General features: G+C 34.0%; 1 protein-coding gene across 2 annotated transcripts in view; it reads right to left on the bottom strand.

The window, feature by feature from the left end:
* ATAD2B (ATPase family AAA domain containing 2B) overlaps nt 1–16195 on the bottom strand; it is a 156266-nt gene that overhangs the window by 41738 nt on the left and 98333 nt on the right. The window contains exons 19-21 of one of the 2 annotated variants that reach the window (XM_036872889.1): nt 14395–14580; nt 4636–4771; nt 2391–2587 (exon numbers count right to left, since the gene is read on the bottom strand). In XM_036872889.1, the coding sequence (XP_036728784.1) occupies nt 2391–2587; nt 4636–4771; nt 14395–14580 (519 nt within the window). The remainder of the gene's footprint in view (nt 1–2390; nt 2588–4635; nt 4772–14394; nt 14581–16195) is intronic. The other variant, XM_036872891.1, reaches the window with a different exon arrangement.

The following is a 16195-nucleotide window of genomic DNA, read 5'->3' as shown; positions in this document are numbered from 1 at the left end:
ACCAAATTCTGGGAATAGGGTAATTTCTGTTCTATGAAACTAAAGGCTAGTTTTCTCCATTGCAGATGGCACTGATGCTTTTTGGGGATTTTTTTTTTTTTTTTTGGCCTCGGCATGTGGGATCTTCCCCAGCCAGGGATCAAACTCATGCCCCCTGCATTGGGAGCATGGAGTCTTAACCACTGGACTACCAGTGCAGTTCATTGATGCCTTTTTTAAAATTTACATATTGAATATATATTCATATGAATAAATACACATATATGCATATACAAAAACATATGCATATATATACACATACATATTATTTATATGTTTTTATATTTTTAGGTAGGTGTGTGTGCATGTTTTAATTTATTTTTCATTCTCTAGGAGCTAAAAAGCCAGCCAATCTCCTTATAGGGGAGATAGTGGAGCTATACTCAACAAGGAACAGTTCAGAAGATATTAGTTGGATCCTTGGCTCTGACAATTGACATGTATTGTGTACACATGGAAAACATTTTATAAACTTTTGCACTATAAAAATTTATATTACTAAAGACCATAAAATTTTAGCACCTATGCTTAATTTTAAATTCAATGCTTATTTTCTAAACTTTTGTTTCCTCTGCCATTTGCTTTGGAATTTGATAAAGTTTTTAGACATTTCAAATTCATTATTTTAATACAAGTTTTTGTGTTTTAGGTTATCAAAATGTTATCTTAGTCTCCCCTCTCTATCTGTCCCAGAGACCCCTAAGTTTTCAGCCTTAAAAGTAAACAAAGAAGCAGTAGCAAAATGAACCTGAGAAAGAAAAAAAAAAAAAGGAAAAAGAGAAAACATAACCCTAAAATTAAAGTTTTAACTGACCAACATCTTCTATCCCCTTCCACTGCCTTACCATCATTTATAAAACTTTCACTCTATCACAGATGGCATTTGAAATCTGACAATCTCTTCTGGTTAGACAGAAAAAGTTTTCTTGGACAAAGGCAAAACTGGTACACTCCCAGCACAGGAGGCTGACTTGGGGGCAAGTTCTTATCAATTAAGTGTCAGAGTTCCCATACCCAATTTTAAATAAAAATAAACATTTATAACAATCTTTAAAGTGGGCTGATAGTTTTAAGACTTTCTGAAAATACCATGAGGGAAAAAATATGCTTCACAAATATAAAATATGTATTAATTGCAAGAGCAAATAGGCAAGTCCTGTCATTCCAGTAGAAAAAGATGACAGCCGTGATATAAAGAATGTGGACTTCGAATTTTAAGAAACATTGAGTGTTGGCTGCGTCACTTGCCAATAAGCCTCAGTTTCTTCAACTGCAACATAATAATGACCTTGTGGGGTTGTTGAAAGGATCAAATGGCTAAAACTATGTATTGTGGATGAACATACAAATAAAATTAAACATAGTCCCTTTATTCCCAAAAGGGGGAGGTGGGGGAATAGATATTTTCAGGTTTTCCAAGGGGAAAAAACATAATGCTAGCTCACAGGCATAGATGAGGTAATGGTTCCAAAGGAATCTGCTCAGATCCAAGAGTACAGATTTCACAATGAGGACACAACATTAAACTCTGCATCACTTCATAATTCAAATTTAAAAAAAGATGAAGAAAAAAATTAAAACTAAAAACACCAAAGCTGTTCAAACATGGAGTCTGAACTATAAGAAGAATGCCAGTAAAGACTGCATTATGTGCATCCACATACTATATTATCCCAGGATAAAACAAAACAAAATAAAATTTATTCTACAGTATTATAGTAGATTCCAAATGGAAAATTTCTTTTCTCATCATCACAAACCATGCTCCCACAAGGACACAAAACAATACACATAAAAAGTGAGAAATTTTCCACTCGGAGCGGAGAAAATTCTTGGAGAGAAAACATTTCTTGGAGAGAAAAATAATAGGCTGTGCTTATAACCTCATACAGCATCTTAGTCACAGACATTTCCAAAATATGAAAGACAAATTTCAGGTTTCTCAGCTACCTCTTTCAGTAAGGTATACACAATTTGGGAAATGCCAATTTTAATTGGTATTGATTGGTTAATACCAATATTCTTTTGGAAAGCAGGATTTATCCTGGAATAAAAATAGTCTAGTATGGACATTTCACTAAAGTAACTTTTAATCCTCTTCTTAAATTGAAGAGTAGGAGATCACAAAGATCAATACTAATCAAGAGGACATATACAAATTGTCATTAATTTCATCCAAAAGTCACCAGATGTTTGCTGATGACATTGGTAGTTATCACATGGATTAAAATTTTACAGGCTAGGGGTAATATTCATCCATGCCTTTGTTTTTTTCCTTCCAAAAAAAGATGTCAACATTTTTTTCTTTTAGCCAGTTCAACTTCACTGTTTGCACACTACTGAAACAAGACCTCTTCAATATCCACCGGTTTGCTGAAGATGTTAAAGCGTTTATCTGTGGCCAGCCTCTTGGTTACATCCCTGAGAAACAACCGCAACTCTCTTAAAGTATTTTCCTCCTGGTCCTCCATCCGAATTTTTTCTGATTCTGATAATTGACGAGGTGGAGAAGGTAGTGCAAGTGGAAGAACTTCCATAGCACAAAGACCTAAAGAAAGTAGAAGAAAATGTTAAGATTCCAACATGGCAGGGTCAGGACCTCAATTACTTTTCTGGCACTCTCTCAAAATGTTTTTTTAAGAAAAGGAGAATTCCAAATACATGTGAACCATGTGAATTCAGCAGGTAAAAATTTGAATGGAAACCAAAAGTACATTAGGGAATAGCTTTACTTTTACAAAATAACTTACAACAGGACGTCTTTAAAGCACAAATGATACGATTTTAAATAATTTGATTCTGAGATATTATTTACATACAACTTTAAGAAAAAGATTTCAAATCAATGTAAGTATCTTCAGGTGAAGTACTTGTATACTGATTTGCTGAAGTCAACCTTATTTAAAGATGTTTCTCAAAATGAGGTTGCCTTATATGCATGAAATTTAAACGGGCAAGGAATAATTCTTTGATCCTTCCCATTCCTAAAGACTTCTAACTTTAGACAAGTCTCCTACCCTCATATTCTTACTACAACACAGTTGGGATAGTAAATGGCACCTGCAGGGAGTGGAAAAAAAAAAATAGTAACTAAAAAAAGAATCCCAAAGACATGAAGAAGATGGAAAACCCAGGCTTAAGTGTTATATATAAAATCTATGGTATTCACTATCTACTGTAAAACAAACAAAACATCTTCTTAGAAGGTAAAGTATTAACTTGCCTAACCATAATGCTCTCTAATTCCTTAAAAGATTTTCCTGATATCACACTGAAGCTCAGGATTAAAATCCTAAGTATTCTCGCCGATTTCTAAATAGCCCCTAAGATGAAAAATGAAAGTCAACAGGAGCAACTCAAAAAGAAAAAGAATTATGTTCAGCCTTAACATAGACAATTCAGATATACGGGACTGAAATATGTCTAGGAACATGCAAGATACTTTATTAAAATGAATCATTTTAATAATGAAATATTTTAAATGCTGTTATTTAGATTAACAGAAGGCAACAACCAATAATCAGAAGGTATAACTTCCATGTTGAATATTCCAAGGTTTCTATGGGGAAAACCCCACAGCTACAGTCATTTGATAGATGTTCATCTCAAAAGCACTGAGAAAATGTGAAAAGGAGCCACTAAAGGACAATAAAATTATTGAAGTATTGGATAATATAGCCACTGAAAAACAAAGTATTGGATAATATAACCACTGGAAAACAAAGAAGTATGAAAAAGCAAGGAGCTGGCAGGGATGGGAAATGTATTTAATATCCTATAAGAACAGCTACGAGAAACATAAAAAGCAGAACGAAAAGAAAGAGGCTTAAAATTTTTTTTAACAAACAGGACTGCTATTTTCTAGAAGAGGATGAAAGATTAGGCAAGGGGATCTTATCTTTTTGCACCTTTAGTTTTAGGAAAAGAAACTCTCTTTTGAATGACTTAGCATGCAGTCCTTACTTAAGTCAGGGGACTGAAAATCTAATTTTGAGGCCCCTCTTAATGCTACTAGGCCCAAATCCAAGAAAACTCTAATGCTTAAAGAAAGCCATGATAGATTTCCAAGTGCCTAGCATAATGTATCTAACATAATAGGTGCTCAATAAATATTTGAAAAATCAATCAATAAATAAAATAAACCAGAAAAGGCAAATGTTCTAACCAGTTCTTGGCCCAACAAAACCACCCTGGCCCAGAAAGCAATCAGCACAACACCTGTTGTTCACAACCTGACAGTTCGAGTCCTTAGTACTTAAAGTGACTAAAACACAGCAGAACCAAAGACCTTTTCTATGACTTTTTGAGCCTCAGAATGTGAAATCTACCCAGAGCATCTGGATTGAAGTGATAAGGAGACTACTTCATAAACAGTCACTCATTAGTAAAGCTTTAACAATGAGGCTGTACTTCCCAATCTCCTCAAGTCAGGTAAACACAATGGCCACTTCCACATGTGTTCATCTAAAGTTAAACAGAACCTGAAAAACTGTCTTCATTTCCACAAAGAAATGGGTTTTTTAAAAAGATGACTCCAAGATAGGGTATCTCTTAACTCCAACCCACCCATTTTCCTAAAGGCTTTAGGAACTTTACCAGTGTGTTTCCTTCGTGGTGGAGCCATTGAGGCCTGATTGAGAATCAGTTCTTGGAAAAACTTTCTTCTGTCCTCTTCAATAGGCCTTTGAATATACAAGACCTCTTCGTACTGTATTCTAAAGATACATTTAACCTACACACATACACACACACACAAAGACATTAAATATTTAGAGAATTAAAAGCTTACATATTATACCAAATTATAATTTCTTCAACTTCGGTACCATTTTCAATGTTCATTGAACATTCATGCGTGGTTAAGGTTAACCTAGTCTTAGGCTATGCTGTTGAGAGGTTCAACCTCATGGAATAAACAAGAATGAAAGAATGATCCAGTTGCTCAAGTCATTAATAAATTATACTATAATATAAAAAAGGATAGTTGATTGTAATAGTCAGATGGCAACAATCTCAAAGAGCTGTTGCATAAGAGCTGAAAAGTAATTATCTACAACTTATTTACAATAGAGAGCTGAGAGGATGCTAACAGCATTGCCTGATCTTAAGCTGTTTCTGTGTACTTCCTATCCACCAACTTCCCTTCCTGGGCTCTTTCCCTACTAAGTCTATTCTACTGTATCCTCTGGAATCCTGAGTTCACTGCAGAAAAACTATACCTTCGATCTCACCAAAGAATGCTCCACAATGACACCACCTTCCATGCAAAACTCCCAAGCAAAATTAAGCCAGTCATGCTCATATCCCTCAACTCCTTCCAGTTAGTGATCGCCACCTCTCCTTTGTTCACCTGCTCTATAAAGACGTTGACCCCAGATGTCCCCCTTGCAAGATATGCTGTTTAAATCCTCTTTACATCATCCACATTTGTCGATACACTTTATTTAATTCATGTTTTCCTAGGTCTGTTTCCTTCTTCGAGATACTAAACTCCCTGAGAACAGAACTCATCTGTTTTCCTATACCCACCACCATGCCTGGCACCTAGCAATGCTTAATAAGCATATACTGAATGAATAAAGCTTGTGATTTTGTTACCCAGCCCACATCAAATTGGAAACTGCACATAAAAAGGGGGAAAGGTCACTAATATGGAAAGAAGTACCAACCATGACAGTGTGGAAATACTGGATTAAAATTTAAAACATCAGATCCTAGCCCAAATATAGGTACATATTTCTGGTAAACTTTGGATAGTCCATTCAATTTGTTATGTCTAGCCACTTATTGAACTGCAGACTGTGAAATGAAGAATTACTTAAATATTATTTTAATCTATCTTTGTAACAATGAGGTAGATAGGGAGTCCCTCATTTTACAGATGAAAAAACCTAGGCTTGGAAAGGTTTAAGTAACTGGCTTGAGGTCACAAAGTGAATAAATAGAGAAGACTAGATTATATAAGCTCTGAAGGTCTTTTCTAACTCTAAAATCCTAAGACAGAGAAGAGACAATGAAAAGTAGCCACCAGAATTCAATATTTAGATGGGAAATTATTTACGTCAACCCAAAACCAAATCCTTAAAGAGTTTACATAAAATTTCACCTTGTGACCTTCCGATATTTTCTTTGAAGACTACCTTCATGTAAAAACCCCTCCAATTCTTCGATCTATATTTTGCTGGCCTTCCCTTCAAAGTTCTGGCAAGCAAATTTACCACTGAACATCCATCATGTGTCAAATATCATGCCAAACACTGCAGTCAAAAACTTGAAGAAAATAGGCTTACTTCCTGCTGTCAAGTCTCTTCAGTCTCATAAGAAAGCACTATGATACCATGCCAGAAGTGTTATAACAGAGGTAGTGAAACAGAGGAGACCCTGCAAGGGGCATGGGTGAAGAGGCATTAGATAAGATATAGCAGAAAATGCTAACATTAACTGGGTCTTGAAAAATAAACAGAACACAATACCCTAGAAGTACCAGGATTTTGTTCAAGGGTAGTAAAACATTTAGTTTGTTTTAAATATTCTTCCTTCTGATCATTTTTCAACATTGTGTTGAACCTGGTAAATGTAAAAGCATACCAAGAGCAAGTCTACAATAATCCCCCTGATATCAGCTTTCCTGATTATTACCAACAGCTTGTTTTTCTTTAAATTCACTCCTATCTTCTGACATTCCCAGCCTCAAACTTCATACTGCAACAAGACAAACCTTATATAATTCCCTCAACGAATCACGTTCTCTTTCACACTGGTTCACAACAGTCTTTATAGATGCTACTCACTCTTTCCTAAACTGTTTTTTTGTTTTTTTTTTTAACTCTCTACTCAAGCCAGTGCTTTCTGGGTGATGCTTTCTCTGACTTTCCCAGATAAACTTAGACATACCTTCTACTATCTCTCATTAAACTTTTTTTAAGTTCAATAATTTTTAGTAAATTAATTCAGCTGTGCAACCATCACAGGTCAGTTTTAGAATATTTCCATTACTTCCAAAAAGTTCCCTTGTGCCCATTTGCAGTCCATCCACACTTACACTTTCGGCTGACAACCAATGATTTGGTTTCTGTGTCTAGAAATTTGTCTCTTCTAGAAATTGCATATCATAGAATTGGTAGTCTTTTGTGTCTAGTTTCTCTCACTTTTAGCATAATATATTGAGGCTCACCCACACTGGAAAATGTATCAGTAGTTCACTCCACTTATTGCTGAATAACATTTCACTCTACGTATATATACGACATTTTGTTTTGCCAATCACCAATTAATAAATACTTGGGTTATTTCCACCATGATGAATAATACTAGTAGGAACACTGGCGTACAAGTTTTTGTGTGAACGTATGTTTATATTTCTCTGGAGTAGTTACCTAGGAGTGGAAATGCTGAGTCATATTATGAGTTTACGTCTAACACTTTAAGAACTGCCAACTTTTCCAAAGTGGCTATACCATTTTACAGTTCCACCAGCAATACACAAGGATTCAAGTTTCCTACATTCTTGTCAACACTTGGTGTTGTCTGTCTTTGTGATTATAGCTATCCTAGTTGGGTGTGCAGTGGTATCTCAATCCTGAATGACTAATGATACTGAGAATCTTTTCTCATGCTTATTACCCTAAGAATATATATACTCTTTGGTAAAATGCCTATTCAACCCTTTAGCCCATTTTTAAATTGTAGTTTTCTTTTTAAATTTGTGGTAAAATGGTCATAACAAAATTTGCCATTTTAACATTTTTAAGTTGTACAGCCTGTTGCATTAAGTGTATTCACATGGTTGTGCAGTCATCACTACCTATCTACCTTCAAAACTTTTTCATCCTCCCCAACTGAAACTCTACCCATTAAACATTAACTCCCTACACTCTCCCTTTCCCCAGGTCCTGTCAACCACCATTCTACTTTCTATCTCTACGAATCTGACTACTCTAGGAACCCTGTAAAGAGGAATCATACAATATTTGTCCTTTTGCGACTGGCTTATTTCACTTAGTATAATGTCCTAAGATTTACCCATGCTGTAGTTACTCTTGTTGTAGAATGTGTCAAAATTTCCTTCTTTTTTAAAGCTAAATAATGTTACACTGTATGTATATGCCACATTATGTTTATCCATTCATCTGTTGATTTCTACCTTTTGGCTACTGTGAATAATGCTGCTAAGAACATGGGTATACAAACATCTGTTTGAATCCCTGCTTTCACTTCTTTTGGGTATATACCCAGAAGTACAATTGCTGGATCATATGGTAATTTTGTTTAATCCTTTAAGAAATCACCACACCAAACCATTTATTTTCAACGGAGGCTGCACAATTTTATGTTTCCATCAGCAATGCAGAAGGGATCCAATTCCCTCACATTCTAACCAACACTTGTTATTTTCTGTTTTTCTGACAGTAGCCATCCTATTGGGTATAAATTGGTATCTCATTGTGGCTTTGATTTGTATTTCCATAATGATTAGTGATGTTCAGCATCTTTTCATGTGCTTTATTGCTATTTGAGTATCATCTTTGGAGAAAATCTATTTAAGTACTTTGCCCATTTTTGAACTAGCTGTTTGGGGTTTTCTCTGTTGCTGAGTTGTAGGAGTTCTTTATATACTCTGGGTATCAACCCCTTATCAGATATATGATTTGCACATATTTTCTCCCATTCAGTGTATTGTCTTTTCAATCTATTAATAGTTTTATTTTTGATTAAGTCCAATTTATCTATTTTTTCTGTTACCTGTACTTTTGGTATCTTATCCAAGAAATCACTGACGAATCCAATGTCATGGAGCTTTTCCCCTATGTTTTTTCCTAAGGGTTTTATAGTTTTAGGTCTTTTTTTTTTTTAATTTGTTTATTTATTTATTTATTTTTAATATAAACATTAGTATTTAACATACCTTAAAATAGTAATAATTCATGTTCATTTACTATACCATTTTTAATTTAAAAAAAATTTGGGAGGATCACCTTCCTCTTAAATTTTAAGAAATCATAAAATTGTTTTACAACCAAAAATTTAATACTAAGATATTTCTCTTGTATACATGATCATTTATTTGAGTTTTCAATGTCCCTACTTGATGTTTCTACTTAAGTTACTGATTTTTACCTCCCAGATCCCACCATAAACTGAGAGACACAAAATGACATGAAATACTGAGAAGACAAAATACTGTATGTAATCTTTACTTTCATCAGTGTAGCTGAGGAGATATTTCTTTAAAATTCACTTCTAATATACTGAATTATACCATTCTGAGCCTGCCCATAATTTAATGCCAAAGTACATACTGTGAATCTCTTCAGAAATTTAAGTGCAATTCCAAAGTCTGCTTTCCTTCCTGCAAATATTTCTACTTTTATCTGCTTCCTTGTTTAAAAGTCTCTTTACTATGCTCAACCTTTGATTCTTTTTTCTAATTCTCCTGAAGAGAAATAACTTGCAATTCTCATATATAGCAATTAAAATTCTCCAAATTCTCAGAAAAGGTCTTCAGGGTCCACAGAAGTAAATTTACTTACACTAGAATTTTGCAAAAAAAAACCAAGACGCATGAGGCTAGGCAGGAGTTACTTAAAGCCTTTGTGATGATTAAACAGTTTCTTTTTTCATGCAACAAACATTTACTAACCAATTCCACTGTGTCAGGAAGCGAAGGGCAGTAAGACAGTCCCCTCCTCTCAAAGAACTTGTGGTCTAGGTCAGAGAGTCTCAAATGTTTTGGTCTCCACACTTTATTAAACTCTTAAAAATTACTCAAGAACCCAAAAGAGCTTTTGCTTATCTGGATTATATCTGTCAATATTTATGTACTAGAAATTAAAACTAAGAACCTTCCAAATTATGTATTCATTTAAAACCTATTACATGTTAACATTAAAAAATATATTCTTCTAATGAACTTATCTACGAAACAGAAACAGAATCATAGACATAGAGAACAGACTTGTGATTACCGAGGGAGAGGGTTGGATTGGGAGTTTGGGATTAGTAGATGCAAACTATTACATATAGAATGTATAGGGCTTCCCTGGTGGCACAGTGATTGAGAGTCCACCTGCCAATGCAGGGGACACGGGTTCGAGCCCTGGTCCAGGAAGACTCCACAGGCTGCAGAGCAACTAAGCCCATGCACCACAACTGCTGAGCCTGCGCTCTAGAGCCCGCGAGCCACAACTGCTGAGCCCGCGCGCCACAACTACTGAAGCCCACACTCCTGGAGCCCGTGCTCTGCAACAGGAGAGGCCACTGCAATGAGAAGCCTGCGCACTGCAGCGAAGAGTGGCCCCTGCTCGCTGCAACTAGAGAGGGCCCGTGTGCAGCAACGAAGACCCAATGCAGCCAAAAATTAACTAATTAATTAATTAATTAATTTTTTTTAAAAAGAATGTATAAACAACAAGGTCCTACTGTATAGAACAGGGAACTATATTCGATATCCTGTGATAAAGCATAATGGAAAAGAATATGAAAAAGAACGTATATATGTATAACTGAATCACTTTGCTGTACAGCAGAAATTAACACAACACTAAATCAACTATACTTCAATAAAATAAATGTAAAATATATATATATTCTTTTGAAAGACATATTTTTCCAAAATATAAAACATTATATATATATTTTAAAAATTTAGTGAGAAAAGTGGCACTGTTTTACATTTCTTCAAATCTCTCTTATGTCTGGCTTAATAAAAGACAACTGGATTCTCATTTTCTGCCTCTGCATTCAATCTGTTATAGTAATGTTGCTCTGATTAGTATACATGAAGAAAACCCATATTCAAGAAGATACACAGTTGCAAAAAAGAGGAATGTGACAAACCTCTGAAAGTCTCGTGGGGCCCACAAGGGTCCTTGGGCCACACTTTGATAACAGCTGGTCTAGAACAATGATTTCCAATGGTTTTTTTTTTTTTTTTGATGAAACACCTAATCAGTAAAAAAATTTGAAAATACTACCTCCAGACTTGACACTTGTGCATATCAAACTCAATAAATGATACTTTAAAAAAAAAGGACTTCCCTGGTAGCACAGTGGTTAAGAATCCGCCTGCCAATGCAGGGGACACGGGTTTGAGCCCTGCTCCAGGAAGATTCCACATGCTGCGGAGCAACTAAGCCTGTGCACCACAACTACTGAAGCCCGCGCGCCTACAGCCCGTGCTCCGCAACAAGAGAAGCCACCGCAATGAGAAGCCCGTGCACCGCAACGAAGAGTAGCCTCCGTTCTCTGCAACTAGAGAAAAGCCGGCGCACAGCAATGAAGACCCAATGCAGCCAAAAATAAATAAATTAATTAATTAAAAAAAAAATACTCCCTCCAGTATATACATACTTACTTAAATGTACTATTCTACTAATATTACTATTTCTATTATGAAACATACACACACATTTTTAAGATAATATGAAAAATAAAAGTGAATAGAAGTTCTAATGTTTTTCTCAATATCCCAATGCATTGTCTTACTTTGGGATTAGAAAAGGGAGAGCTATACAAAGACACATTTACAAGAGAATTTTAAAAGGGCTCCAAAAGATGAGATTGGCACTCTGTCCCACAAAAAGAAAACATTTTTGTATCCCTAATATTAGTCCCATGATGACTAATTTTTTTTGTTTGGTGTCATTTTTAAAAATTGAGTGGAGAACCTTTTCTTTTCATCTCTGAAAGAGTTTATTTTCTGATGAGAACAGCAGCACTTATTACAGAAGATTTAGAAAACAGGTAACAAAAATAACTATAATCTTAAGACCCAGAGATAATTACTATTAACATTTCTATTAATAGTTACATATACATAGTTTTTTATATATGACTATATAACATATAATTATTTCTATATAAACCCAGATAATGCCATATATATTGATTTAATATCTGCAATTATTAGCAATACATTCAAACATCTTTTCATGACATTAAATGTCTTCTACATCAATATTTTTAATGGTCTCATTGTATTTCATGGAAGGAATCCACTAAAATCAATCCCCTACTCTAGGACATTTAGTTTCCAATCGATGAAGAAAGGCTATGATAAATACTCTTGTACTTTTTGTGTTGCCTGTGCTGTATCTTTATGTTTGTCCATGAAGAAAGGCCGTGATACTTTCTGTGTTGTCTGTGTTGTATCTTTTTTATCTATGAAAATCTACTTACCTATAAATGGTATTGCTGAGCTAAAAGGAATAGACATATTTAAATCTATTACTATGAACTGTCCTGGAGAGAGTTTATCCAACTTTTTTTTTTTTTTGGCCTATTTGATAGGTTAAAATCTGTATCTTACTGTTATTTTAACTTACCATTGTATTTTCTTAAATACACTATAGTAACTGGCTATTTCTTTCTTTCTTTTAGAATCACTTAGTTTTTGCTACCCACTGTCTACTTCATGTCTTCTTCCATAGATCTGGCACCTTGCTAACCTACAGTTACGCAGTCTGCAACTCTCCATGCTTTTCATTCATTTACCAAATATTTATCAGTACGTGCTAAGTATTATTCACTACTATTTCAGTCTGTGACCTAAACAAAGCAATATACTAATGGCAAAGCTGAAATTAAAATGAAAGCCTCGGGGGCAGAGGAGGCTTTCCTAGGGACAATTAGTATAAAATGTTATGTAATCAGTAGTCTAAGAAAAACCCCATAATCTTCACCCACAATGTGAATATCCATGATAGCTTTAGTAGCTATTTGCTATAATAAGGGCAAAGAATACAGAAGACAAAGTGGGGGGGGGGGGGCTGAAATTTCAGGATTCAATGTTAGTAAATTTTTAATATTTTAGCTATTAATTAAGGTTATTGGTAAACAAATAATGAAAAAAGCCTACTCACCAGTAGGCTTTTTGAATCCACTAAAAATTATAACAATATTGCAACATTGAAAATATATAGATGCAATGTTAGTTTTTTAAAAAACTAAACCAACAATAAAATCACATATGCAAATAGACAACAAGAATAGGCAAAATTAAAATTGCTGTGTATCAAGAAGATAGGTTCAGTAAGACTTTTATTTACAAATTTTTCAAACAATATAAGGAAACTTCAGGTAAGTATATATTCCTAACTAGAGCCCTTAATTATCCCAATTTTCTTTATTTTTGATAAAGTTATAATAAAACTAGTTGACAGTGAGGATCTAATTTTTAAAAGTGGCTCCTAGGTTATGTCCAGGTTCAGTCCACTCTCCTAAATCAATTTCGAGTGCATTCTTACTTTATAATACTAATATAATACCAAACATATTATAGCTCTGTAGCTTCCAAAATAAACTCACATATATTGTCTCACACCAACAAGCCTGTCTGTTATTATCCACGTTTTATAGGTGAGGAAACTGAAGCTACTCTAGGTTCAAATATTTATCCAAAATCAAAAGACAAGTAAGTCCATACCAAGGTTTTTCTGACTCTTACTACATACATCTTTCCACTAAACTTCATTGCTCCCTGTGATAAAAAATATTTTGATTAATGGTCTCGAAATAATATCAGATTCTGAATAACAAAAAATGAACTAGTCTACATTTAATATAATTCTTACAAGAGTAGTAAGTTGTACAAATCCAGTTTAGCAACAAGACAGATAAGAGCTAAAACAGAACAAAAGAACTTGGTAAAAAAAAAAATCTGAATCATAAAATTCTACATAATCAAGATTTATATTATAGCATTTGAAACATGTAAATTTTTTATAAGAACTGTGTTGCCTGGGCAAAATATTTCTAAGCATTTCGAAAGGAGATTATTTCAAAACCTAGTAAGCTCAGAATGTTAAAATAATTTCTTAAAAATCAATTTCATTCACATGAGTTGATCTACTAATTTTTTTCTGAAACAACTGTGATTTTTATCTTATACTCTACTATTGAGTTGGATTTGAATTCAAACGCTAAATATCAGATTTGAAGAATATGCACAGTCATAATAATCTTCAGCTTAACGTGATGCTACCAATGAAAGAGCTGAAAGGTCAAATCTCACCAAACAATCTAATGGGTGATAAGAACGAGAAGGATAATTATAATGGCATTGATGATGATACAGCTAAGATCTTCTTAGTAGGTACTATATATGTCGAGGTCCGGTCTAAGCATGAATTATCTCAAAATTCACATCACCGAGAAATATATCAAAATACATACCAAAAAAAAGAAACTGAAACTTAAAATGTTAACTAACTTAAGTCACATGGCTAATAAGTGGTACAACCAAGGCATGAACCTTGACAGTACTGATTTTATAATAACTAAAATGTGTCAAATTTACAAGGTCATCTATTTTAAAACCATATAATAAGAAAAGATAAATATTTAATGAGTTCTTACCTCTTCAGGCAGTTCACTGTACATGGTTTCAGAGGTAGACAATAAAAATATGGGTGAAAATGACGGTATATCTTGTAGCAAAGTCAGAAAAGTTGCTCTCACAGTTTCACTGACAGCTTCCCACCAATCACCAATGTGAGGCATGTAAACAATACTAGGTACTGTTCTTCGAGCTTCACGAAAAATCTAATTAAGGAAAGAACTGGCATTAAAAATTCAAATAGATATTATTCTAAAGCCTACACAGTAACCCCCAAATACATTAAATGTGTCAGGCCTGTTACTATAATTACTTTCAGCCCCAGTATTTAAGCTGTTCAAGATATGATGCACAAGCCATACATACAGCTTCTATCTACCCTTACCCCACCTAAGAAAAGGAGTATTTTTTTGTTATTTTATTATTCCTATTCAGTATATATTAATAGTATAAAGGCATCAAATTGTTCCACTTATCTATCATATAAATAAAGCAAAACATCACTATAAAATATGCTGCAAATAAAGAGATAAGCATGTACCTATATGTCACCCACTTAAGAGTGATTATCAGGAAGCACAAAGAAGAAAAAGAGACATAGTTTACATGTTCGTGCACATTGGCTAAAATCACTCAACATATGAATTAAATAAATATTTTAACCAAGATGTACCACCCTAGAGCTTAAAATTAATGAACTACCTGCTGAACCACTTGTTTACCTCCCATTACCTTAATTCAATCTTCTAAAAAATAGTCACAAAATACCCTTAATCTCTAAAGAACAATAAATAAATTAGCTAAAAGCTATGAGATACTCCCACTTCAGAAAATAGAAAATAAAGTTCCCTCAGGTGTTAAAAAGAGTCTTAACCATAGCTTCAGTCACAACCTGCCAACACATGCCAATAAAGACCAGGTTGGCTATTAATAAGTTGCCAAACAGAACTACTGTCCTTTACATAAAAGTCAACAACAGCTCAACAGCCCATCAACAAATTCTCACAGATTATTATGACATCTCTTAAATGCTTTTAACGAGCGTAAGAATGTTAAAAATGTCTATCTTTCTTCAATTTAATTTGAGAACTCTACTTCTAAAATTCTCTACTATTTTCTCTTAAACACATTTCAATTAACCTATATAATGTACAAGATACAGAAATAAGAATCAAATAATTTAAATGATTAGGATTATCAGAAACATTCCTAAAATTCAAAAGGATTATTTTTCTTTAATGAGTAAGTCTACCACTTGCATGAATTTTTTTAAATACTATATTTTATATAGCTTTAAATCTCCTGTGTAAAATAAAATGTACTGCCAATTTAATAATAAGCCAGATGAAAGATACTCAAATAAAATTTTCCCCCAAATCGGAAATGTAGATGTTATGATCACTCACATCAAAAGTAACATTTGCTCCTTCCCTTCCTTTAATATTTGCATATCCACCAATCCAGAACAGTTGTACAGTACAACTCCTTCAGGACTCTCAAATTTTGACCTTTTCTGCAAACACGCACCCTCTTATCCTGGATCTTGAAAATCCAAGGATTACTGTTTTCCAAAGTTCATGTAGAAGATTCATAAGAGAAAAACAAGCATAAATATTGGCAAAAGGAAGGAACCACACAGGAGCACAAAGGCAAGAGAGGCATTTGATTCCAAAAAAAAAAAAAAAAATTTTTTTTTTATTACATGCCACCCAAATCAGGCATGGTATGTGGAAGACAGTGACCAACACCTGTTGCTGATAAAACTAGGGAAAGTCAGCAGGGAGAGAAAGGTGATTATATGAAAAAGACTAACAAACTACA

Source organism: Balaenoptera musculus, chromosome 13 (assembly GCF_009873245.2).
Source record: "Balaenoptera musculus isolate JJ_BM4_2016_0621 chromosome 13, mBalMus1.pri.v3, whole genome shotgun sequence".
Lineage (NCBI taxonomy): Eukaryota > Metazoa > Chordata > Mammalia > Artiodactyla > Balaenopteridae > Balaenoptera > Balaenoptera musculus.
The sequence above is the reverse complement of the archived record's forward strand: the minus strand, read 5'-3'. Positions and strand labels throughout refer to the sequence as shown.